Source organism: Netta rufina (assembly GCF_964035555.1).
Source record: "Netta rufina genome assembly, chromosome: 23".
NCBI classification, from domain to species: domain Eukaryota; kingdom Metazoa; phylum Chordata; class Aves; order Anseriformes; family Anatidae; genus Netta; species Netta rufina.
In genome coordinates, this window is record NC_140147.1 from 3,655,623 (window position 1) to 3,681,534 (window position 25,912).

The 25,912-nt window shown below is 46.6% G+C and overlaps 2 protein-coding genes across 5 annotated transcripts; both read left to right on the forward strand.

Annotated features, from left to right (window-relative positions):
* The first annotated feature begins 479 nt into the window (after window positions 1-479).
* DHDDS (dehydrodolichyl diphosphate synthase subunit) lies at window positions 480-10,861 on the forward strand. Of its 4 annotated transcripts, none has more exons than XM_084300651.1 (10): window positions 481-533; window positions 1,537-1,711; window positions 1,801-1,879; window positions 2,795-2,911; window positions 3,371-3,513; window positions 4,415-4,531; window positions 4,713-4,814; window positions 5,458-5,572; window positions 7,231-7,338; window positions 9,261-10,861. In XM_084300651.1, exons 3-10 carry the CDS (start codon window positions 1,817-1,819, stop codon window positions 9,495-9,497), a joined length of 1,002 nt encoding a protein of 333 aa, XP_084156777.1. In that variant the 5' UTR covers window positions 481-533; window positions 1,537-1,711; window positions 1,801-1,816; the 3' UTR covers window positions 9,498-10,861. The 4 variants fall into 4 exon arrangements, with proteins under 4 accessions (XP_084156779.1, XP_084156777.1, XP_084156780.1 ...); XM_084300654.1 differs by having other exon boundaries at window positions 1,537-1,670; XM_084300652.1 differs by having other exon boundaries at window positions 509-533; window positions 1,540-1,711.
* A 1,856-nt stretch (window positions 10,862-12,717) lies between these two features.
* HMGN2 (high mobility group nucleosomal binding domain 2) lies at window positions 12,718-16,576 on the forward strand. The gene is made up of 6 exons (XM_084300660.1): window positions 12,718-13,162; window positions 13,971-14,015; window positions 14,374-14,403; window positions 14,724-14,774; window positions 15,134-15,229; window positions 15,680-16,576. Exons 1-6 carry the CDS (start codon window positions 13,148-13,150, stop codon window positions 15,713-15,715), a joined length of 273 nt encoding a protein of 90 aa, XP_084156786.1. The 5' UTR covers window positions 12,718-13,147; the 3' UTR covers window positions 15,716-16,576.
* Window positions 16,577-25,912: the final 9,336 nt, after the last annotated feature.

Genomic DNA, 25,912 nt, shown 5'->3' on the forward strand with positions numbered 1-25,912 from the left:
TCCTGTCGCTGCAGGGTTTTTTTCCCCCCTCCCTCCTTTCATTTGTGTTTTTAATTTTTTTAATTACCATCTATGTGAAATGTGTTTTTTTTTTTTTTCTGGAAAAAAAAATAAATAAAATAAATGAAAGACCACGGGCAATGGCTGCTGTGTGCGGTTCCTCCTTCCTCCCCTCACTGAGGGGCTGTGGGGTTTGAGGTTCTCAGCCCCAAAAAGGGGCTCGGAGGAGGGGGGGCACCGAATTTTGGGGGTGAAAACCGAACCCCAAGGACCCTTACACTCCCCAGGGCCGGCCTGAAGCCTCCCCACGCCCACCCTGCCCCTGCCGGGCTCCCCTCACGGCTGCCCCCATCATGGCGGCCTCCCCTCCCCCCTCCTTCTTCCCCTCCCCTCAGCCGTGAGCACCCCGCGCGCATGCGCGCCGGCCTCCCCCTCCCCGCGCACGCGCTTCCCGCCCCTGGGCGCGGGCGGGTGACGTAAGCGGAAGGGCGCGGCCCCCTCCTGAGGAGGCAGCGGCGGCGCCGCCGGGCGAGGTAACGGAGGGAGGGGGGGGGCCCGGCGGTCACCGGGGGGGGCCTGAGGGGAAAACGGGGGACGAGGAGGGGAAAAACGGGGATAAAAGGGAGCGGAGAGGCCCTTCAGGCCCTGGGGAGCCGCCTCTTGGGGTTCCAGCCGCCTCCTTCCCGGTGCTGGCCCCGCTGCAGGCCGGGCCTCGCTCCGCGCTGGGGTCTCCCCTCACGGTGGGGGTGGGCCCGGGGCCTCCCGGCCTTGCTTTGAGGCCGTGGGGGTGAGCTCTCGGCGCCACCCCCCGGTGCTCCCGGCTCGTAGACAGGTGGCTTCTCGGTGGGGAGCGCTTCTAGAGGTGGCTGCGTGGGGTTTTAGTGGCAGAAGGTTGGGTTTTGTTAGCGGGCGGTGGTGGGGGAGGAGGGGGAGGGGGTGTTTTTAGCCCGGGTTGTCCCCAGGGAGGGCAGGGAGCTGTTAGGGAGAGCCCGAGGTGCGGCCTGGCCTCGCCTGAATGCTTTGCGGTTGCATCTGTGGCTGCGTGCCCCTTCCTGAGGGCACAGGTGGAGAAGGCGCATGCAGAAAATGTGCAGTCGGTGCGATTTGAGGCTGCTCCTGCTCCTCGCTGGGGGATGGGTGGGTGGGTCTGGGCTGTGACCCTGCAGTGCTCCTCAGAACCGCTGTGCCCACCTCTCTCAGGGCTCCAAGTTCAGAGAAATGAAGGTAAATTTGGGAGTTCTGCAGGCTCTTGTATTTTGTTAGTTTAAAACAGGTACTAGTGTTTGATGAGTGGGTGATGTGGTTAAAAAAAAAACACAATGTTTTTAGAGCTGAAGCTCTGTATTTGTGAGGGAGAAGAAATCTTAGTGGTGACAGAGCAGGGTGGTTGGTGATGTCAATTTGAAGGGTTTCCAGCACCAAAGCACCGCAGGTCAGTTTGGGATCATTGCTCTATGCCGAGCCTGGTGGTAGCCTGGTGCAATGTGGGTGCTCATTACCGTGGGTGTGTACCAACTCACCGGCTATTTCTGCAAGAAGAAGCAGGAGGGATTTTCCCTGCAGCAAACCAGTGGAGCATCAAGTCTGTTGGCACGGAGCTGGAAAATTCCAGAGCTCGTTTCTGAGCTGTTTGCTTCCCCCATTGCTCGCTTGTCCAAGCGTTCATGCAGGTGACAAAAAGGTCTCCAAAACAGCTCCTTGTTTTTCCCAGGTGATTGCATGCAGTGTTGCTTTGGGCTCAGATGGAGTCTTCTGTACCTCTAACCCTTTTATTTTCATCTTCCCCCTGAAAAAGAACAGGAGCTCTTGGTAAGACATGTCGTGGATCAGAGAAGGCGAGCTGACCATCATAGAGAGATTCTGTGCCAACGTAATTAAGGTAAGGAGTGAACTTCGGTTACCTGCAGTAGTCAGCAATTAGCAGGCTCACCGTGGTTCAAAGTGGAGCTATCTCTGTGACCGATCTGCTCTAGGAAGGTAGTGTTGCTAGCAAGGGTGCATATTAATGCTGGCACTGGATGTACATCCTTAAGCAGCGTTTGGAGATGGAAAATTACTTAAGCTTAGTCTTGCAAATGAGCAGGTCTGCAGGCAGTGCTTGCCAATAATGAGCTTACACTCCCAGGCTTGCACGTTTTGTGCCCTCGCTGGTGAAGGCAGGGCATGGGAGGAGGGAGAGCAGTGAAATGGTGGGTTATGATCCAAGATATGAAGCTGGGTTTCTGCTGGCTGGAATAATAACCCAGCAGCTCCAGGGAAATTCTGTCCTGGCTCAGCAGAGTTTTAGAACTAGTGCTGCTGTCCTTTTTTTCAAAGGGTCTCTCTGCAGGCCTACTGAGGTCACTGGAAGGGAGTTACTAGTCTTAAAGGGGAGAAGGTCTCGTGGCCTCACTGGTTCTTCACCGAAGTTAATTGTGTCTGTGAAAATGCCCCTGAAATCTGAAATAAAAATACTTGCAACCACAACACCGTGAAGCTCTGTGCACCTTCCCCTGCACCTGCAGAGAGGCAGCTGTGGTGGCAGTGCTCTTGTGCCTCTGAAGTGCTACAGTTCTCTGTCACGAAACAGAAATGGGGAGGGCAAGGTTGCTTTTAGGCTTAGGCAATCGTCAGTACTGAGAGGTTTTAGAGGAACACTAAGCTGGGATTACCAAAGAGGTGATTAGCATCCTTATCTTTCAGCTGTGAGAAACCCGCTGCACTCCTAGCAGTGTGGGGTGCTACCAGGAATGGTGGGGCTCTGCGATGCAAGATGTCAGCTTTCTGCTCTGTTTTGTTTGTCCTTGTTTTCTAGGCAGGTCCGATGCCCAAGCATGTTGCCTTCATCATGGACGGCAATCGCCGTTATGCCCAGAAGTGTCACGTGGAGAGGCAGCAGGGACACTCGCAAGGCTTTGATAAGCTGGCGCAGGTGGGAAAGATGTTTGCTGCCTCTGACTTGTGTTGAAAGTCTGAGATGTATTCATCAGCCGGCTTTGTTTGCTGCTTTACTGATGTGTTCTGGCCCTTCTCTGACGAGTCAGGCCTTGTGCTTGCAGCTGATGTCATCAGGGGGCTGACTTTGGCTTGCTCTCTTACTGGTGTCTTGCAGAGTCATTCTGATCTCCTAGTTTTTCCCCTGTTTTATGCTCATTTAAAATGTCTGTCTTGCACATTTGAAGCTTAATTCTGTGATGCAGGTTGAGTTTCTTTGAAAAGGCAAGGTAGGAATTGTCAGCTCTTGAGGGTTGTTTCTCTTGATCCAGTCTTAGCGCAGTGGGAAACGGCAGGAAGGTTCTAGCAGCTGAGAACATGGGTCTTGCTGAGCTGTCTGATTACCGGAGTCTGTTTATCTGACTGGTGTTTTTAATTACATTTTGTCCTCTTGCAGACGCTGCGGTGGTGTTTAAACCTGGGTATTCGGGAGGTGACTGTTTATGCCTTCAGCATTGAGAACTTCAAGCGCTCCAAGGAAGAGGTGGATGGCCTAATGGATTTGGCAAGACAGAAATTTAGCCGCCTGCTGGAGGAACAGTAAGAACCCTCTCACGTCTCTTTCCTACAGGGTGAAACAAAAGCAGATCATCATTAAGAGAAATCTCTCAACTTGAGGCTTCCACATGTGGGCACATGGTGTGTTAAGTCACTTTGGAGCTGGAGAGCTAGTTCACAGTGTGCGTGTTGATGGAACTAGTACGGACTTGAGTGAGCAGGGAGGGAAGTTGCAGATGTTGCAGCGCTCTGTTGCACAGTAACTTGGTGGTGTTTGTTTGCCCATGCCTGACAGATGAGAAAAGTGCTGTGTGGAAAGGTGCTTTATCTGACTGAGGTAAATTGGTAGGGCAGTGAGAAGGCACAACTGGAAGTAAGGGAGGGAGAGGACTCCCTGGTGCACACTGCTTCGTTTGTGCACTGGGAGTCCTGATCCTCTCGAGTTCTGTCTGAGCACTGCAGTACACCACAACTTTAAGAGGCTGTTTCCCTGTTTCCTAGCCAGCATGGCCTCTTCATCAGTGATAGGCCAGGAATAGTTGTGCTGTTCTGTGGGTGATCATCAGTAATTCTGTGTTCTGTATGTTTGATTAGTTAGTTGCCTAGAGTCTGTGGTTTTATTTTAAGTTTTACACGTGTGGATCTTCATAACTTTAGGTAGGCATGCCTAATTTGTGATTGTTATCTGGCCCTTTGGTAATGTCTGAACCTGAGGTAACTTCATGGGGAATGATCATTTTCCCTTCAGGGAATGGTTTGGGATGAACAAATCTAAGCCAGTTCTGAACACCTGACACACCTGGTCATTATGCTTATTTCTAATTCTCACTTTTGCTAAAGCTTTGCCTGCAATGTGCCTGCTGTTTTCATTTGGTGGCTGTTACACGAGTCAAACAGGGGCTGATCTGTTTGCTGCAGTCCTCACTCTTTTTGTTGGGTGTAGGGAGAAGCTGAAGAAACATGGTGTGTGTATCCGTGTCCTTGGAGACCTGCCACTTCTGCCCTTGGATATTCAGGAACTGATTGCCCAAGCTGTGCTGGCAACCAGGAACTACAACAAGTAAGTGATGTATGGGTCAAAGTAGCTGGTATGTCATGCTCTCCTCTTCTCCTTGAAGGCTGAGTACTTGTCAAACACAATACCTCTTTCTTTGTCCTACAAGCACACACAAGTGCTGTACATCGTCTATTTGTCACCTGCTGGACCTTTACTTTTAATTTTTTGTGACTTCTCTTTTCAGGTGCTTTCTAAATGTCTGTTTTGCATACACATCAAGGCATGAAATCAGCAATGCTGTCAGGGAGATGGCATGGGGCGTGGAGCAAGGGCTGCTTGAACCCAGGTAACTCTGTTTTTTCTATGTGGTGCTTCATGGATTAAAACTGTCTGTCTTGATTCCTGTGCTTTATCAATAACCTCCCAGAAACCAGGTGGCTTTTAAATAGATCTTATTAAACCAGTCTGACTGGAGCAAATGACTTAAAGGTACTATGCAATGTTTGTTTTTTTGTTATTTCAATTACCGTGGTGATAGATACACAGCCACACCAGAAGAAAAGGTCTGTGTCTTAAGTTGAAGTGTGAAGACAGACTTTGTGCTGTAACGCCAGGCTGCTCAGTTGGCAGTTTTAGCTGTGAGGTCAAACAACAGATAAATCACAAATACTAAACTGTTCCTCTGCCCTAGAGAAGATGGAGTAGTTAGCTCTCTGCTCCAGATGAAAGTCTCCACAGCCTGTTCCTACTGCTCTTATGCTCCAAAGAGCATTAGAGGATGCTCTGGGGGCTGAAAGAGCATTTGGAGTAGCCTGTGGAGCAGATAGCAGTGTCTGTCAGCAAACTGATGACTGGTTGTGGTTCAGTCCCAGCCACACAATCTTAATCTGCAGTCCTGAGTTTATAAAGTTGCATAGTAATTCTGATTTAGCAGTGACACTTCCACTGGCTCAGGAAAGTGATTCTAATTGGATGCATCTGTCTTCTAGTGATGTGTCTGAATCGTTGCTTGATAAGTGTCTGTACACCAGCAACTCCCCTGACCCAGACCTCCTGATTCGAACCTCCGGAGAGGTCCGGTTAAGTGATTTCTTGCTCTGGCAGGTAAAGTTTTTGTTTTTTCCATAAAATACTCCATCTTTGCGTGAGAGAGTGTTCTGACTCCAGGTGTGATGACAATGAAGGCTCTTGAACTCTCTGCCAGTGTTTCCTGGGATGAGGAAATTCCAGGAAGGGTTTCTAGAACCTTGGGAGTGGCATTTGTCACGTGTCAGCAGCTGTAGGTACTGAAGATGTAACCTTTTAATGTATGGGACTAACTTTTCACCATTTCAGAAGTTTATTTGACTTTGGCAGTGAAATAAGACACAATCAGGATAGATTCTAAGGACAGCAAAGTCAAATCAGCATGACTGGGCTGCTAAGCTAAAATGTAGAATCTTCTTAGCACAGGTAAAGTTCATGGATTTGCAGTTGCGGTGTTCAAAGCTGCTTCCATTTCTCTCTCTCCTGTGGTAGGCAATTTTTGAATGGTTTGTAATCCAAACTTTGTGGGAGAACACTTGAGTCGAGCTGCGTTACTTGAAGTTACGTTTTACGTGTGCAGTTTGAAGCCAAAAAACAATTGCCTTCAAGCAACCACATCAAATGTTCCTATTCCAACTTAATTGGCAAGTTTGCAGAAGCTGTCGGGCCTCAGCTGCGATTGCCTACCAAGGCACCCCTCCCCTCCCTTTTGCCGTATTCTTGGGCACGTTTACCCTGAATGGGTGGGCGTCAGTACTGCAAAGTAACATTTCCCTTGCTTTCTTGCTAGTAGTCCTGGCAGAGTCCTGAGCTTTTAAGTAACTTGTGAGGCGTTCCTGAGCTGGCTGGTGGGATGCCCCTCTCCTGTGCCATGGTTTATGGCACAAGCAGCAGAGGAGAACATGCGTTTGTGCTCCTGCTTTCCCAGCTCACAGACCAAAGCGTTGGTACACATTTCCTTTCAGTAGCAATTGTGTGAGTCCTGATGGCCCCGTAGTAGGGAGGAAATTGGACTATTCAGGGTGATTCTGTGATGTCAAAGAAGCTGTCTTTACAGTGTTTTTGCATAGTATCAACTCTGAGACTTTTCCTTTAGCATTACGATTTTGAGTCATGAGTTTTCTTAAGTGTTAGATTTCGTAATAATGGTCACAGGAATACATTTACTTGAAACATTGAGGGACTTAGTGGCAACAAAAAAAAATGCTTTCAAGTTTCAACCTAACATCTTTCAGCTCTAGGATATCTGCGGCACACCACAACTCCTAAATTGATTAAGCAGTTTAAATGCCATGAGTGGGCAGTGAGAGATATCACGAGATGTCATTTGATGAATGGCATAAATGTCACGTCTTGATCCTCGGTTCATGTGTTATTCCCTTAACACAGCCTTTGATAGTCCAGTGTTGCTATTTTAGTTTTATTGTACATCTGTGATGCTTAAGCTATTAAAAATACCTCTGAAGACCAGAGTAGCATTAGAGAGTATTCTGCTGGTGATTTTGCAGGAATGGGTGACTGGTGTCCTAGCATTACAAACTAATTAGACTGTGCAGTGTGTGATTTCAAACTATCCTGGCTGGTATTTATTTCATTTTAAGTAGAATGTGATAACACAGGCTAGGTGAAATCTTTTATGTGAAAATCAGCATAGCTTGACCAATTGAGCTCTATCTTGGTGACTTTTTTTCCCCCTCGCTAGCCGATTAAACTGTTGGTAATCTTGTCTTCTGCAGACATCCCATTCATGCCTGGTGTTTCAGTCAGTGTTGTGGCCAGAATATTCTTTTTGGAACTTGTGTGAGGCTATCCTTCGGTTCCAGATGAACTACAGTGCTTTACAGGTAAGGGAGCCTTAGGGAGATGGAAAGCTCATCACAGTTATCTGCACAGCAGCAATGTGCTGGACATCAGGTGAGAGTGTGCAAAGTGGAAACAGGAATTACTCATTTAGTGTGTTTAGTTAAGACCTTGTTTCAGTAGCAGCAGCCATTCCCAGATCTGTTGTGTCTCCTGTACCCGTGTGGCTTGTTACAACACATTAGCATGGGTACAGACTCCTCTGCTTTTAGGAATAACTAAAGTATCTGAAGGCACTACTGTCTCCATTGCTTATTGCCCCTCCACCAGCTGGAAGTATGTCCCCACTCCTCCTCTGTCAGGACAGAACAAGTAAACACTCCTCATTTGCTACAGGGCGAAATCAGGGAGTTTAATTCAAGCCACTTAATCAGTGGGTTCAGTGAAGACTGCTGGGTTCACCTGGGAATTGGTAAGGGAGGACTTCTCACTCAGAGTAACTGCTGATTACCAGTAGGTGGGTTTTTTGTGTTTGAAATAAGTAATCTTGAAAGCCCAAAGCCAGAGCTTTTGGAACAGCTGACACTGGTGGAGGGGATGTTTGGTGGTTAGGGGCTTGACTTGCTGAGAAGCCAGAATAGGTTCCAGCAGCTGTGTCTACTTAGGGAGAGTGCTGTTGTGTTCAGGGTGCTGGAGGCAGCTACAATATGGATAGGCAGCTGGATGGAAGGTTTGACAAAGTACAGAAAACATATGGTTTGGAGGTGTTTGATAAAGATATCCTCCTGTTTAGTGGCCATCTTCATTTTTCAGTTTGCCTGCCGCTCAGGGGAGTTCCTCACCCCTTAGCCTCTAGATCAGCTATAACCTGCTGTTGGTACATAGTGGCCAGCAGGTACTGGCAGAATTTCACTTTGTCCTGGGGTAGAAGTCTTATTCTGAGCAAGCTGATGATCTTTTCACTTCTAACAAATGGAGCTACAGCAGTGGACTATTACCAATCCAATGGGCTTTCTCTAGCTGGGGATGTTTCTATGCTCATTCCCGGCACAACAAAAGTTTACGGTGCCAGAGCAGAGACTACTGAGATGAACACACTGAAAGGGTGGTTAAGAGTGGCTCAGGCTCTCATTAGAGTAATTATTACAACTTTCTAATTTGAAAGGCCACTACTCCCCGTAGTGTGTGCACGTCAGGTCGTGTCATAGGGACTGCTCTTAAAACGAGAAGTTAATATACCTGCATGCAGGTGTGGGTTGTGTTTTTCTTTGTGTGTGATACGGGTTGCAGGGTAGGATGTCTGCAATAAGAAATTCAAGTGATGTTCTGCAAAAATACTTCAAATACTTGAAGGATAGGCAAGGGTAGCTACTGCCTTTACCTTTCCCCTGCCCATCCTGCTGTGTATTGAGCTGGTAATTTATTAGATTGCAGACATCTGGGGATGTTGAGCATTCTCTTGCTTTTTTGCTCAAGCTGATTAGCTATTAGCTCAATACCTGATCATCAGCTCGAAGAATTGCTGCACAGATCATTGTTCTGAATCCCCTAAAACCTTTCAGCTGCTGCATGAATAGGATCAAAGATTCAGTGATGACATTGGCAAGCTTATGTGCACATCTGTGGTTTGAAAGTGCTCTTGTACACCGTCCCTCTCTGATTCAGGTATCTGAGGGTTTTTCCACAATCTGTCATGACCTTTATATATTTTAACTGTGAGTTAATGCTTTCAGCAGGCATGTGTCTTGGGGAGAAGGTCCTGAAGGATATCCCTATATTTTCTCTAACTGATCAAGCAGGCTGCCTTGAAGTAGGGGAGGCACACACAGAGCCACTCTTCATTTCCCCTACAGATGATTGCCGAGCAGAGGTTGTTTCTTCCATAACCTAAGCTGCTGTGCATCTGCACCACAGATGAGCTGAAAGGCCTGGTAAAGTGCTAACGCTCTGCTGCTTTTCACTCTAGAAGGCCAGAGACTCCTACATGGAGGAAAGGAAGCAACAAGAGATGGAAAGGGATCAGGCTTATGTGACACAGAAGCTGCAGCAGGAGGGTTTTGCATCCCATGGAGACTCTCAGCGTCGACGGACACTGTTGCAGAAATGCACCGCCATGCGGGAAGAGAGAATCCAGGGCTTCCTACAGGCACTAGAGCACAAGAGAGCGGACTTCTTTGAAAGATTGTGTACAGTGTCTGCATGACATAAGTGCTGGGTGGTTCTTGGGAAGACAGTTTTTAATCGTGTTAGAGAGAATATCTGCTGTCCCGAGGAATTCACTTGGTGTGGTTCTGCCGTGGGGATGCAGGGCTGCTACTGGACTTTACATCCCCACTGGCACTGTCCAAGGGCAGGGACAGAGTACTGTGAACCTTCCTAATTCTGTGAATGCTGCTGAGGAAAGTAATGCCGTCCTTCTGTCTTGCCTCCCTGCCCCATGATAGAGGGAGAATACCTGCACCCCGCTGTATCTCCGCTGCTTGGTATTTCAGAGGCCTGGTGGTTTTGTGACAAGTTAACTAAAATGAGCCTCACATTCTGTTAGGCTCCTCGTGAATTGGCCCAGGCAATCAATTTCAGTCATGTTAAATCAGCCTGGGCTTGAATTCTTCGCAGTAGCAAATCTTCCTGTGAGATTTCCTCTGCTGTCCCATCCAATTTCCTTTCTGAAGAGAGAGGATTATTCCTGGTGTATAAGGGAGCCCTGTGCCAAGCACTGGCAGAGATACTTTCCCCTGCCTACTTCAGGCATCTTGCCTTTTCCTCACCTTATTATGCTGGTTTTGATTTATCTACTCTTGGCTTCCAAAAAGCTAAAGCGAGGTGTTGTCAGCCTTGCCATGAAGGAGGAACAAGGATGCTCCAGAGCTCCGTCAGGTCCTGTGATCCCTTTTCAGCAGTGCTGGGGGGAACCCAAATGCTGGCTTCCAAACCCAGCTGGAGCAGACCGACTATGCTGAGGGAAAGAGGGGGGGGGGAGGGTCCAAAGAGGCAAAGAAAAACAATTGTTTGGGAATTAACCTCATGGCTTAAAAAGGAAAAGAAGTTAGCTTAAACCAGGGGATGGATGCCGTATGCCAAATCCCTCTGAGACCTCTAGGGGCTGTGACTTAACATCCACCATCCGCTTCTGGGGAATGAGGATGGGCTTAGTTCAGGAATACAGGAGCCAAAACCAGCCTCTGAGCCCAGCCAAAATGATGCAGAAGTGCTGTATAGCTGATTGTAATGGGAGTGGCCGGAGCAGCTGTGGAGTGTTACTGCTCAATTCTCTATTAGCAGGGAGATGGACTAAATAATTTCCAAGATTGTTTCTGTCTCTTAATTTTTCCTGGTTTCCGTCCCTACAATCAAAATAATAGGAAATGTCTTGCTTTTGTTACTGATGCACGTACAGGTGCAGCAGTATCAGCTATTGCTGTTTTTTAAAGTATTCTTTTTTTTAACCTCCAGGTGAAAATGAGAAAATGCAAATTTAAAAGACTTAAGTGCTGCGAACTCAGCATTTTGAATGTGATTGTGAAGAGGGTAACTACATTGTCAAACCGTGAATAAAGCATATTCATACCAAACTATTTAAAAAAAAAAAAAAAAAGAACACTTAAAACTTGGTAGAGCTTCATGTCCTTAGGTGTAATGAAGTTGGCATCCAGGTCTAGTGTATCATTTAACCTGTGACAGGCTCTTCATCTGGTTCCTGTGGGACTGGAAAAAATGTGAAGGCTGTGTTCTCTTTGCAGTTGTGTGAGCAATTTGCTGGTATCCCGAGGCCTGGCTGAGTGGAGCTGTGTGCACGTACGTCCTCTTCTGTAAGTAAGCAAACAGTAACATGGGTGAAGGGGGCCAAGATGAAGGGAGCTGTCAACTTCTGCTCTATTTTATTTTGTCTGTCTGCACGTTTGGGGAAGTTCTATGTGGAAATAGTTCCTATTCTCCATGAGATGCACACTCCTGTTTGCTTTGCCAGGCAGATACAGGAAGATTAGTGCTACCCAAGGATGCTTTTTTGCCTTTAAAAAACAAGTTTTCAGTTGTGTTCTGATGCTATGGGTGATGAAAGCTGCAGTAGTGGCTTTCCAAAAAGGGGTATAACTGTTGCAGGTGTGGTAACTGAAGGCTAGGAGTTACAGAAGGCTTGCAGGGAAAGTTTTAATGCCTTTCTAAAAGCCTTTTGCTGTTGGGGGGGAGGGAAGAGGGTGTCAGTTCATCAAGCAGTGGAAAAAGGCTTGTTACCTCTGAGTTTGATTCCCCGTGCATCAGTTATTCTAGTGAAATACAAACTTTCCCTGTGAACCTCGCTTCCGTAGAGGTTGTGGTAAGTTACAAAGGCAAACTGAGTTTTCAGGAGTGCAGCTTTCCAGTCAGTCCTGAAATGACAGTTGTGGAATGAGCTACAGGCTGCTGGCAGTGAGAATTCAGCCTCCTAATTCGTGTTTATATGGTGAGGGTGTTGTAAATCAGCACAGCTGGGGGAATGCGCTCTTGTGTGTGAGGTCTGGAAACAGCCTGAGAGCTTACCTGGTGGGGAAGGGGAAGCGTGCTTGTCAAGCTGCTCTTCTGGATGAGATTCAATTAAAGGTGAGAAGCTGGGGCAGGACCGAGGGGAATATTTTGTAATTGGCTTTGTAGCAAACGTTCGGTGCCTGTGCCCAGGTGTGAGGAAGGGCTGGGGGGGAGCCCAGCTTTGTGGCTCCCTCAGGGCAAGCAGCAGGCACCAACTTCCCCCACCTGTGCTTAGTGGGCAATGTCCTGCTATTTCCATTTTATTTTTTGCTTTATTCTCCTTTCCTTCAGCTTTGGCCTCAACTCTCCCCTCCTTTTATTTTTATTTTATTTTTTTGTTTTTCACAGGAAAAGAGGAGTGCTAACGCCCATTTTCCAGCCGGGCAGCGGGGTGGCGGCAGCGGAGGAAGAGGAAGGAGGAGGAAGAGAAGGAAGAGGACGAGGAGGGGGAGGAAGAAGAGGAAGATGAGGATGAGGAGGATGAAGACGAAGAGGCCGCGGAGGTGCTGAAGGAACAGCTCCCCTCACCTGCACACGGAGCCAGGAGGGGGGGGGGGGAAGCCCCTTTTCCCCACATCACCCCCCACACACACACAAACCCTGTTGCGTCGCTGCAGTTCCGAGCCCTCCCCCCTTCCCGATTTATTTATTTATTATGATTTTGTTCCGCCGCCCCCCTCCCCGGGGCCCTTCCCGCTCTCGGGGGCCGGGCGCGGGGGCAGGCGGCGGCCGCGGAGCTCCGTGAGGGGAGGGAAAGGAGGGAGCGGGGGGGGGGGGGGGGGGGGGGCTGAGGGGAGGGGGGGGGCTCGAGGCCCAGTTGCGCGCGCGCCGCCTCAGCGGCTCCCTCCCCTGGCGGCCCCCCCCCCCTCCCCACACACTCCCCTCCCCATCGCTACCAGCCACGTGACCCGCGCTGGCCAATGAGCGGGCGGGGCGGCGGGGATCCGGCTGGAACCGGTTGGGCCGCGTCCGGCTCTATATAAAACTTTATAAACACCCGATTCAAATTAGTGGGGTCGGCAGCCAGCGGAGCGAGCCGGGAGGCAGCCCCGCCGCCCGCCCGCCCTCCCGCCTGCCTTCCTGCCTGCCCTCCGCGCCGCCGGCCTCTCCCCGCTTTCCCCCCTCACCCCTCCCCCGCTCTCCTCCTCCTCCTCCTCCTCACCGCCGCCGCCCCGGCCCGAGCGAGCCCGGCTCCCCCCTCACACCCCCCCCCCCTCCTCACTCCTCCGCCTCCTCCTCCTCCTCCTCCTCCCTCCGCCCCCTCACGCCGCCCAGCGCGCTCCTCTCGCTCGCTCTCCCCTCACACACACACACACACACACACACACACAACACACGCCGCCCGGAGCCATGCCGAAGAGAAAGGTACGTGGCACCGGGGCACCGGGACCCTTTCCCTTTTCCCTCCCCCCCCCTCACACCGGGGGCCTCCCCTCCCTCCCTCCCCACACACACACACACACCGGAGGGGGGGGGGGGGGCGGTGAGGGGTTGTGGGGGGGCAGTTTGAGGCGCGTAGTCCCGCCCCCCCCTCCCTTCGGGGCGGTAACGGCTGCGAGGCGGCGCGCGCGAGCGGAGGCCCCGGCGGGCGCTGAGGGAAAGGAGGAGGAGGAGGAGGAGGAAGGGGGGGGGGAGAAAAAGGAGGGGGGGGGGGGCGGGGCGGCGGGACCGTTGCCGGCCGCGCGCGCGCTCGCTCTAACGGCTGAGGGGAGGGGAGGGGCGCGAGCGCGCGCAGCCGGTCCGATCCGGCTGGTTTTGGCGGGAAGGGGGGGCCTGAGGGGAAAAAAGGGGGGGGGGGAGGAGGAGGAGGAGGATGGGGGGGGGTAGGGGGGGAGCCGCTTCCCCTCCCCTCAGAGGAGCGCGGAGGGCGGGAAGGGGCTTTGCCGCCAAAACCCGTGAGGGGAGGGGAAGGGGGGGGAGAGCGGGGCCTCGCTGAGGGGGCGGCTCGGCCCCCGCCTCCTGCTGGTGGAGGGGAAGGGGGGGGCGCTGAGTTTCCGCCTTAGTTCGGCTTAAAGGGAGCCCCCCCCAGCCTGTTGGGGCCTCCTCGTAGCCCCTAAATCCTAGGGAGAGCCCCCAGGGTTCGGCAGCCCCCCTGCCTCCTCTCCCCCCGCAGCCGTTAGGAGCGAGCGCGCCCCCGTTAACTTGTTGCCTCCGCTTCTCTTTCACGCTCTAGGCTGAAGGAGATACCAAGGGCGATAAGGCCAAAGTTAAGGATGAGGTAAGAAGTTGGGTGTTTTTCGCTGAAGTTGGGTTGTGAAGTGTTGGAAGGCAAGGTTCAGCTCGATTGTCAGAAAGATCCTCGAGGAGACGGGGATTGCTCCCAATCCAGAGCGGCCCTTCCAAGCGTTAGCTGCGTCTTCTGGGCTGAAGCATGAAAAAACTATTTAACTATTGTTAGTTATTATTAGGAGCGGTGTAAACAGGATATTCTCGTGCTCTTTGAGAAAGGGAAGAAAAAAGTGAACTAAAAACTTAGAAATTGCTCCTGGGATTTTATTACTTTGAGATGAGACTTTGTGTGTTTTGATAGTTTACGTTTCATGACGTTAAATTAAATAATTTCTCTTTTCAAACAGCCACAACGGAGATCGGCGAGGTTATCTGCTGTGAGTATTCTCCTGCTGAGCAGAGATGTCACAACATTTAATAGCTTTAGGCTCGAGTATTAAATGCTGCATCTGTGTGAGAACTGTAGGTATTCTGGAGAGACGCATTGTTCAGCTGAAAGAAAGTTATTAGCTTAACAAACTGCCCCATTGTGTAGTGTTATGGGAGTGGCTGAGCAACTGACAAATCAAGTAAGTGCTTCGATTTCAAATGTTTCAATTTGCTTTCCTAAAAATAAACCATCTGGGGTTGAACAGTAAAAAGAAATGCCTCTTTAAAAATAATTTTAATAATACAAGAGTCTTTTTTTACTTAACAGAAACCCGCCCCTCCGAAGCCAGAGCCTAAACCTAAAAAGGCAGCTCCAAAGGTGAGTTGTGTTTGTGCTGTTATCGAGAGAAAAATAGGTTACGAGGTTTGGATTTGTCTGTTGACAGAACTTCGAAGCGTATCTAGTCCTGAAATCCAGCTGCATCGTCGCTTCTATAAAGTTGCAGTGAAAACTTCTGTATTTTGCAAAACTTGAATAAAAAAATACCAAAGAGCGATTAAATACAAGAAGACCCTTCTCAGTTGGTGTCGATCTCTTGAATACGTGAACGCTTGTGTGTTGTGTTCCGTTCAGGCCAACATCCAATGTTGATTTTACCATGCTAGATTTTGGATTCCTGTGGCTTCGTGAGTGGATGTTGGTAATTGTAATGGTGTGTGTCATCTTGTGTTTGACAGAAGAGCGAGAAGTTGCCCAAGGGAAAGAAGGGGAAAGCTGATGCTGGCAAGGAGGGAAACAACCCTGCAGAAAACGGAGATGCCAAAACAGACCAGGTATAACAGCAGGTCTAGAAGCTTGAGTTACAGCAGCAAATTAATTTTTTCCCTATCAAACAAAGGCAGGTCTAGGCTTGTGCTAATGAAGATGAATTACTGCTTGAGTATTTAGACCTGTTGCTTGTGACATTAACAGTATGTCCACGGATGCAGAGGGCTGTGTTGCCCAGTCGGTAACGAGTTAATGCTTTCTGTTCGCTAGTTGGAGTTGCTGTTGGAAAAGTTATTCTTCTGCCTTGTTCTAAAATCGCATAAAGTTAGCACTGCATAAAGCAACTCCAGGTTGCCTTTTGCACTACTTTGAATGTTAGATTTCATTCTGCTAAGAATTACAGTGGTACAGCCCAGATAGATTTCTTCAGTTCAGAGAATTGTTACTCAGGAAAAGGAATGTTGTTTGGTGCAAGTGTGTGGTGTGTATTGACCAGTTCCCCCTTTTTCTTTTAGGCACAGAAAGCCGAAGGTGCTGGTGATGCCAAGTAAAATGTGTGAATTTTTGATAACTGTGTACTTCTGGTGACTGTACAGTTTGAAATACTATTTTTTATCAAGTTTTATAACAATGCAGAATTTTGTTTTACTTTTTTTTAAGCTATGTTGTTAGCACACAGACCGCTTCGTTGTTGTGTTTTGAGGGGGGGGGCAGTGGGGACAAATGTCACTTAGTCTATTTCTTGGAACCTAAATTTTAAAAGTAAAAGTTTACCCCCTCCCCAGTTTTTGGAAGAAGGACTCTTCCTGAATAAAGGGGGAAGGGTTTCCTTAATGCTGCACGTCTGTTTCGTGAAGTGCATCAGAGTGAACGTTGAAGCTCCCAAGACGCCTGTTGCCAACTTCCAACTGCAGTTTGTATTGCCCTCTGTGTTCCCTTTCGTGTCCTCAGTTTTTGCCTAGAGCCTATCACTCCGAAATACAGCAAAAACGGCATTTTGGGACTTGCCACTCTAAATGCATTGTCAGGTGATCCCGGACTTGTGGTGTCTAATTTGGGACATAATAGCTCTAAAAGGAGCTGCATTTCCTCTTTTATATTGTGGATCTTCAGATTAAGAAATCTGCAGTTTTAATTTTTCTCAAAGTCAGGGTAGATTTGTGAAGAGTTGTTAAACAACATGCTAAATGTGAAAGTGTCCACCCTCACTCTAAACTTTTCCCTCTACAAGTATGAAATGAAGATTCTTCGGTTTTATAGCAACTTTTACGTTTGGGTAGTCCATGAAGGGAGGGGAGTTTGACAGTTGTTGTAAAATGTTGCAGATTGTAGCCCATGTCCTGCCTAAATTACCATGATTGTTTATGAAAAGTACCTTTAATAAAGCTGGATACGGTTTGGCTTGGACTGTTCTTAATGCCTTTCTAATTTCTCTTGCTATTATTTCATCTCTGATGTGGTTAAAACACTTTGTTTTAAGCATCTGAGTTCAGATAATTAATGCATTGCTAATTCCCAAGTGAAAAGCAAGATTTCTGTACCTGAAAGTTAGGTAAGGTAACTTCACTGCAGGCTGGTTGGAAGGTCTTGACTTCATGGGAGGCCCAAAATGGAGCGTGTAAGTGAATCTCCTGAGATAATTTATCTTTGTTATCGCTTAAAAAGCAGTGGCTATCGTGTCGTAACTACACAAAAGGGGAAAGAACACAGCAATCTTTCAGTTGCTGCAGAGAAAAAATAAATTTTGGTATGGCTTTCTTTGTAGTGAAACCAGAACTAGTTCCATAAAACTGATTGTGTTAGATTTGCTTGAATATTGTTGCTTCTGCTAATCAAATACAGACTTTGCTGTGGTGTAGTGACTAAGCAGGAAACAAGATTTGTTGAGTAAAAATGCAGCATTTTTATAGTCACTGCTTACACCCTAGAACAGAGCCAAACCAAAAGCCCTAACGTGTAAATGTCTCCTTCAATAACTTTATGAGATGGAATATTTCTTCCATCTCTATTTAGCCTTTCCTGGGACTTCAGTGTCTGTTCTTGGTTACGTGCAGTGACCTGTTGCAACCTGTGCTGTTCAGAGGGAATCCAACAGCAACAGGGGGGAGTATTCTGCATCTAGAATGCTAGAGGTATTCTAGAGCACAGTTCTTACTGGGACATTCGGATCTGTTCTATCTTTCCACCTTGTGTTATCATAGCTGAGAAGTCTTACATTTGCCCTCACAAAGATAGGAGAAGTAGTGAGCTTGAGTCATGTACATACCCCACCCAGAAGCAGCAGTGTAGAAGTGGCCAACGTTTCTGACAACAGAGAGCAGCCAAGCAGTAGGATGCAGCCGCTGACAGGAGGCAGCTCCCCAGCAGCGGGAACTGGGAGAAAAAGGGGAGTAAAGCGGGGGGACGTTCTCCAGGAGAAGCAGCCCTGGGACAAGTGAGTGGGGCTGTGGCGGTGGGGCAAAGTGGAAAGGAGCTCAAGAATTAACAAGAAGGGCATTTAGGGTGCTGTGACGTTGGTCTGCTCTGCTCGGCCGTGTCCTCAGAAGAGGATCTGATGGCTCTAGGGAGGGAGAGCAGCTCACCTGCATGAGAACTGCAGGTTTGAAGTCCTCTGGATTTCCCAGTGAGTGAATTTTTAAAACTTAAGTGAGATGAGCATCGAGGCAGCGGAATGGTCTTGGACATCCATGAGCTGGATGATGTTGGGAGCGCTCTATGAGCAGTGAAACGTGTTTCACCCAATAATAATGTAATTATTATTATATTCAAATAATAATGTAAGAGTGAAGAAATCTTGAAATACCCCACCTTGCTTTATGCTACTGGGCCTCTGCAAAGGGAGTGAGCAGTTCCAAGTGAGCTGGCTTTTGAGCAGGTTGCTGCTGGCCTGGTTGCCAACTGAAATGCTCCGAAACCAACCTTGTGGCTGGAAGGCCTCTTCATCCCGCAGTTGAAAGATACACTGCTGCTGACGAAGTGTAGTTACAGATCTTATATTTTTGTTGAAGAACGTGCTCATGAACTATTAATGTTTTCAATACTTAAAATTCTAAAATGTTTGCTGCTGTGTTGTGCGTGATGGCACAGGGTATTTCCACCAGCCAGAGGAAAATATTAATTCTCATGAGAACGGTTGTGTCAGTTTCTCTGTAGTCATCCAGCCATGCCACCTTGACTGCTTCCCATTGAACTTCCAATCCTCATTACCTCTTGCATGTACTGAAAACTGTCTTCATGTCTGTGGCACATGTCTAACTTCATGCTCACGTTTTGGAAAGTATTGTCGCTTTAGTTTTTGCTACAAAGCTCTTTTATATTTTCCTTTATTCTGATCTGGAATCTAGCTGATCAGAATACCCCTCTCTCCCATAAGCAGAAATGTTGCTAGGGAAGTTTTATACTCACTGGATGATCTGCATCTCAGCTACGTGAGGGATCTGCCTGTCTCTTCTCTACGCAGCGACACGTATTTTTTGCTGCAAGACTTGAATCTATTGCTACATCTAAGGTGTTTCCCACTGGGCATGCCCTTGTGCTGAAGTTATTTTTCCTTTTTGGGCTTGACTTGACATGCAGGGCTCATCTATTTCTCCTTAAGCGAAATGTAAGGGATGCTAAAGACAGTAAATCCAACTAATTAGTTCTCTAAATTAAAAACTAAATAGCAGACAACTCTGTGCTGTAACCCATGCATGTTTAGTGGTTAGAAATAGCCACAAATCTGCATCTCCAGCTGCCAGAACGCCTTAAGCTAAAAATAAGTTTTTCTGTTAAATCATAACCATTTTACATGGAAAATTGTGTGTGTAATCTGGAAATGTGATTTATGCTACTGGGTACGTTAAAAAAGCTGGTCTCTCAGGTGGTGTTTGCTTAAGCACGCGTTTTGTGCTATTAGAAAGTTTGAGATTACAAACATTGGAGACTACTGGTGTGTTTCACGGAAACAGAGGTAACCTGAAAAAGCACCCAGTGATACACAGTTGAGAGTCACTATGTGATGTTTCAGTGATAAATAACGTGCTCTTCAGCAATGTGTATTTTTTCCCCAAATTTCAAATCAGGCTGACGATTTGAGCATTTAAAGCACTCCTCAGAACACACAAGAGTTTCCATATGCAGCAGATGACAAGGAAGGGCCATGGATTGTCTGGTTTACAAATAAGTAACTAAGTAGTACTGACAGAGCTCAGTTGTGCTGCTGGGCTTTGCTTAAGTTTCCTGTCTAGGATTTTTTCCCCTGTTGCAGCACAAATCCTCCTCTGTAGTTTGTCTACCATGCCTCAGTGCTTCTTAAATGTTGATGTCTTGAGGGCCAACAATGAAATTTTGAAGGGTAAATAAGCTGGGATGCTGGCAGTTTCCAACTAGCTGTATCACTTCGTATTAGCTACAGTACATCTTGAAATCTGTGCTACGCTCAGGCAGGGTTGTGCTGGGTACACTGGATGTGGCCTGTACTTAGAATAAGATAGGAAAGCTTTTTGTCTTTCTGCTAATTACCCGAGTTCTGAACACTCACTGTCAATTTGCATGATTCTTTTTTCTTCTTCTGCTTTCTGATACCTTTCCCACCTTCATTTTGTCCATCCTCTTCCAGAAAAACTTGATTTGCACAAGTGATGCCCAGTGAAACGGGAGCCTGGTTCACTATGAAGGGCTGAGCCTGTTGCTTGGAGTTGCAGCTGCTTTCATGCAAAGGAGAACAGCCACATCCAGGATGCAGAAGGTCACCACTGACAACAGAAAGGCAAATGAGTAGGTTCAGTGTTTCCTTACAGGCCTTAGAGTAGTAGTTGTGTACCTCTCTGGTTTAAATCCATATAAAATCAGTGGCTGTGCCCGTAAGTTTTTTCTCAGATTATGGCTTCAGCACAAAGTATCTGGGAAATAGGCCCAAATAAATATGCATGTTTGCATATTTTTTTGAAATTACTTATATATGGAGTTATTTTGTATAATTTATATATGCACATATATATATTAAATAAATATTTGCATATTTGTTTTACACTTTGAATCTAAAGCCGTTTTTTGATTGTATAGGTAAGCTTGCAAAGAATGGCTCAGCTCTTAGTGGCACCAAAATATTTAGCATCCTTCCAGTGGAGCCTGTGGGTGATTCTTGTTTTCTTAGTGCCTCCACTTTTTGCTGGGATCTTAAGAACGTTTAGATTACTGAGACATGATAGAGCAAAGTGTCTGGACTTTTAAAGTAGTGTACTAAGTGACATTTAAATGTGAGTAAAAGCGTGAGCAAGTTGCAGACCAGCATGTCACCACAATTCTGCAGAAACACCTTTAGCTCAAACATATTTTCGCTGTAAAGTGAAAGTGGATTTTGAGCTAGAAAAAGTATGAGAACCAAAGTAGATTGTGCTGGGAGGACTCCCAAGAAAGACAAAGTCATGTCCCTGCCCCTCCCAGTGCAGTGCCCTTGGATTAACAGTTTTGAGTTTCAGGATAACGTACTCCTGCAGAAGTTTTCATCTTGCATTCACAGAGCTTAATTATATTTGGAAAAAGTGACGGTATACTCCTCGCATCAGCCAAGCCCTGCCATGGGTGGGTATGAAAAGGAACAAGGAAGGAAAGGAGACTAAATTTCAGTGAGTGCACACAGCGAATATTGAGTTGCAGGATCACTCACGTCAGAAGAATCAACTAGCTTGATGGCACAGGGATTTCATTGTCCCTAAATCATCCCAGATACAGTAATACCATATCCAGGGATTAATATTTCTAACTATAATTTCTGAGAAATGGGTCCTTATCCTGCCGTTCATAAAGATGAAATGGAGCTATAGTTATGCAGACAATTTACAATGCACACCTGTCCTCATTTGCAAGGGATAGGAATGAGAACATGGGAAGCTGATCATGAGTAGAGTTTGACTGAGGCTGAGGAAATACCAAATAATAAAGCATTAGTAAATTGAGGTTAGGACGTTTTCTGATGTGAAAGACTTTTTTTTTTAAAACAAAACAAAAAAACTCTTGGCAATCTTTTTTTTTTTTTTTTTTTTTTTTTTTTTTTTTTTAACCATCTCCTTGAAATGGGAATTTTCAAGGTGCCAGATGACGTAGGGTGCAACAGAAGAAATAGCAACAGAATACATCAGGGAAAGCTTCCTGAATGTGAGGTCTATTAAAATGCATTAATGCCTCCAAACAATATTTCGTTGCCTCAGGTGCTTAAAACCAGCCTGGAGAATGTACTAAGAAAACATGCTAGAAGGAGTGGTCCTACAGTGGCTTTAAATAACCCAGATGTGTAATATCACCTTTGCTCCACCTTCCAACCTACCTGCAGATACTGGAAGACTTTGCCTTTTTCTACCAGACACTTGAACCCCAAACTTTCTGTGTTTCCCCTTCTGAACAGCATATTTGGTAGTGGATTTTGTTTTATGTTACTCAGTTATCCCACTAAACTTACTTTTGGATTTTTAACAGATTTCCCTCTGGGCGACAACTCTTTCCTGCTCTCCAGCTTTTCGGTTGCTGTTGCTATGTGGAGGTTAGTGTGTACAGCTATCGTGAAGCAAGAGGGGAGTTAGCCCAGAGAAGATTACTATTTTAGTGTTTCACAATCGGGAGATTTTGTGTGCCTTTAGTCTAATGAAGTGGTATCTCTCTGCTTATTCTTGACGGAAATAGGTGTTTTCTAAGTATAAGAACCGAATGCGTAATATTAGGGGGTCTTAGTCTAGTGTGAGGACTGATTGTAAACTTGGGCGACTGAATTACCTTTTCTAGTGGTTTCCTTCTTACTGGAGATAATAACAGAGATTGTTAACTATGCTTTGGGTATTTGGTGAATAGATTTTGTTGGACTGTAGCCTGGTTTGAAATGCCCAGGTTTCCCTGTCACAGCATGACCAAATTAGCTTCCTTGTTGGCAAGCTAACCAGAAATCCAGGAAGGAAAATTCCATTGATACTAAATTAATTTCTCTTGCGAAAATGCCCATGGTTTCAAAAGTAAGCTGGATGTGAGGCACATTGGCAGGGGAGAGCTGAATTTGGCAATCTTGCCTCTCACATTCTTGCCCCAGCTCAGTGAACACGGGGATTTATGTAGTGCTGTTTGTTTCATTATCAAGTGTTGATTAACAGCCTATTCCTTCCCTTCACCACACGGTGGTACCAGGAAACACAGAATCAGTGCTTGGAAGCCAAGAAATGGCTGGCAGTGTCCAAATGCATCACACACTGCCTGTTAACAAACCTGGGAGGCTGAAGTCTGGCTTATTACAATCCAACGTGTTACTTTTAGAGAGTGGGACAAGTTCTCTTCCAGTATTCCCCATCACTGTAGTGTTGTGCTGGCTTGGGAGACAACATTAGGCAACCAGTAATCACCTGAGCAGTGCGAGTCTCTGCACTGATTTCTGATGTATCAATACAACCACATGAGCACTTTCCAGTTTCTGTTATGTTTTTGCTCAAAGCCCACACGGTGCTCAATTCATTGCCAGTTTACAGGCCTACCTGACATCTCAGAGGAAACGTGTGTTACGGCAGATCTTTGAACTTAGGCTTCCCAAATTCTATTCTAGGAGTCACCGGACTGCTCGTTTTTTCCCTCAGCAGTTAGTGCAGCTGGTATGACACATGTCCTGAAAGTTGAAGCCTAAACTACTGCTGCTGTTATCCATCTCACCTGTCCTTAACTGGGGAAGGGATACTGTATCTTAAACCCAGATTTAAATAGCTATTGTATAAGCCTGGTCAATTTTAGGCTTGTTGGCACAAGCTACTTAGATCAGATTTGCTGAATCTTCAACCTGAGATGACAGTATTGTTCAAAGAAATAATACATCAACAAGCTTTCTGTACCTTTTGTCACGTCTCCTTTTGCATGCCAGTGTCTTGAGTATGTTTGCTTTTTGTCTTCAAGGTAAATGCAATCCAGGAAATAGAGTTGTAATACTTGTGCTAATTCGCAATGTTCATTAAAAGCCTGACTAGAATGATCAGATTCTTCTGATGTTGTAAAGTTCAGTGCTCACTTTGGTAGCCAGCAACCTTTCCCATCATTGCATTAACATTCTTGTCAGGTCTAGCAGCATGACATCCTATAATATATATTGGGCTGAAGCAATACCACCAATTGTAGAGAGCTGTTTGTCCTTCACCTTGTACATTATGAAACACTTTAGTCATTGGGTTATCTCCTTCTAACACATGCTTTCGATGTTTACCCTTAGCAAGTAGCAGTGCCTGAAGCTGGAAAGGAAGTGGCTGCTTACAAGAGTTGGAGAGATCGCAGGTGAAGCACTTGACACATTAATGATACTTCCTTGAAGTGGATGCAAAATGGAAAGATGAGCTCCTGGTAAGCCAAACTTGTTCCTTTTCTTCAGCTCTCAGTACATGTCTGGGGCAGGGATCACTGTGCTAGATGCATTTTTGGGATGAAGTGAGCAAAACATCACCCAGACTTACAGGGAGAAGACAGGGATTCTCAGTCACTGACAGGTATAGATGCCTTGCAATGAAGATACAGCACACATTGAAACGAATTGTTTCAGGGACGTTGGAGTGTGCACTGCGTTGGAAAACACAACATAGTTTTTATTCAACTGACCCTATTATATATGCACCATCACCATTCCCTGCTAGTTCCTAGATAACAACCCTACAGTGATAATTCAGTGATGAGTGAAATGACCAGGGCAGAATTCTTAGGTTGCATATAGAGCTTGCATTGTGTGTGTGTGTGTGACTCAGCCCAGAATTAGGGATGCCCATAGCCCCTTTTAGACCCTTTCTTCCTATCATTCACGGAGGTGGTCAGCTGCCTGAGTGAGTATACCAGATGGGCTGAACTGTGTTGGCTTCAGCAAGCTTATACTATATACAGGGCCTGGCTTGCACACATGAGTAATCAGATTGTTTAAGATAAAATGCCCCAAAGTCATCTCAAGGTCCTTCTCACATGCTGTGTGCTCGGCACTGGGTTTATGCATTTGCTGCCTTTGTGCATCAGAGCAGTGAGAAATGCAATAGCTTTTTTTTCTGAACTCAAAGGTGCTGGGTTCCTGCCCACTATGAAGAAATGGTGTCTGAACCCTGAGCAGGTAGTTCATTACACAACCAGACACGTATGAAGTCAGAATTGTGGCTTCTTTGCACTTTGTGTGCAGTTAACCCAGCAGCAGTTCTCATGCACAGCAGTTATGTAAGTCTCTGTGCAATACCGTGCTTTTCTCACAAGAGGGATTCTTCCCAGTATTGCCTCCTCACCAACACTGGTTCTGCAGCTTTTTTGTCTTTCGGACACAGTTTCCATCTTACACTGGGAGGCAAATAACTAAATTTTCTTCATGACTGGTGCTAAGAACTGCGAGGCCACAAGGGGTAACTAACTGATACTCCAGATAGGCTGGTTTACTGGTTCCTGATCCACACTGATTCACTTTCTCATTTCACTGAACAATTTCTAAGGCCACAGTGATGAAATTTAAACTCATCTGCTTCTGTCTGTATCTACCTCTCCCAAAATGCTTCTGGCAGCAGGTGAGCTTATGCCAAAAGCGCCCTGGTGATGTTGTAAGGAGGGACATTTATCCATTGGTAATTGACTCCTGTATTAATTTCCAAGAATCTGGCAAGCAGCTGCCAAAAAACCTGTTTCCGTCTCTGCTGATCAATATTGCCTTTCAACAGGCATGTGGTGTTACTGAGCGTTAGCTAATAGCGCTGTGTTTCTTGTACTGCTTGAAGAACTGTGACATGCTGCAATGTCTTTAGATTTCAGAGAGACTTTTCAGTTAAATAATGTTACATCAGATGTTATTTATTATCCATTTCCAACACACTGGCCTCATTTCCACCATATCGTATGCTGGGCTGCTGCCACAGGGCATTTATCTCTAACATCATGTTAGTAGCTTTTTAGGTTGAGGCAGAAAATGCTTCTGTGCAGATTTTAAATAGACAAATAAGGCAACAGGTCTGGCCAAGACTTTCAGAAACAAGGTTATGAGCAAATAATCTTTCTGATTTCCCACAGGAAAAGGGTGAAAGAAGTCTTTACCTGCCTTGCAAGCCCTGTCTAAGTCTCGTTTTTGCCGTCATTGAAGTCAGCAGCAAAACTCAAACAGGCTTCCAGAGTTGGAACCTTTTAAAATGTTCACTGCCTGTGGCAAAACCTTTATTGATATAAAGCAGTGTGCACTGAAGCTTTTAGTTATCCCCACGGGGTGACAAAATACCTGTCTCTGAAGTTTTTACTCTGTAAATTGCTATTACTCAGTGGCTGGAGACATACTTGTGAGCAAAGAACAGGAGAAGGTGGTGGGAGAATCGCACAGACTGCCCCACGGTGAGCTCTTTTGCCTTGGACATGTTTTGAGCATCGTGTCTGAGTGTGACAGTCTAGAAGGCAGGTGTGGTGGTGCACTTTGAGAGCCTGACACATCCGTGGGCAGGGAGGAACTTGGTGGTGTGGCCCACCACTATTCCTGCTCCACTGGTATTTACTGGTGCAGCCTTCAGCTGTTCCAGGCAGCAAGGGGGTGGCTGCGCAGCTCCCCATTCACGCTGCAGCTGCTCCTGGGTGCTGGAGGTTTATCTGTGCATTGAGCAGGTTTTGATATTTTTTTAATGTGCTTATTTTATGAATTCTTGAATATGAATGCTGGGATAGCCTTTATAGGGAAATGTAGGTTGTTTTCAGTGGTAAATCATCACCATCTGAGTAATACCATGCTCCTCTCTTTACAGGGACAGAGGAAAGGC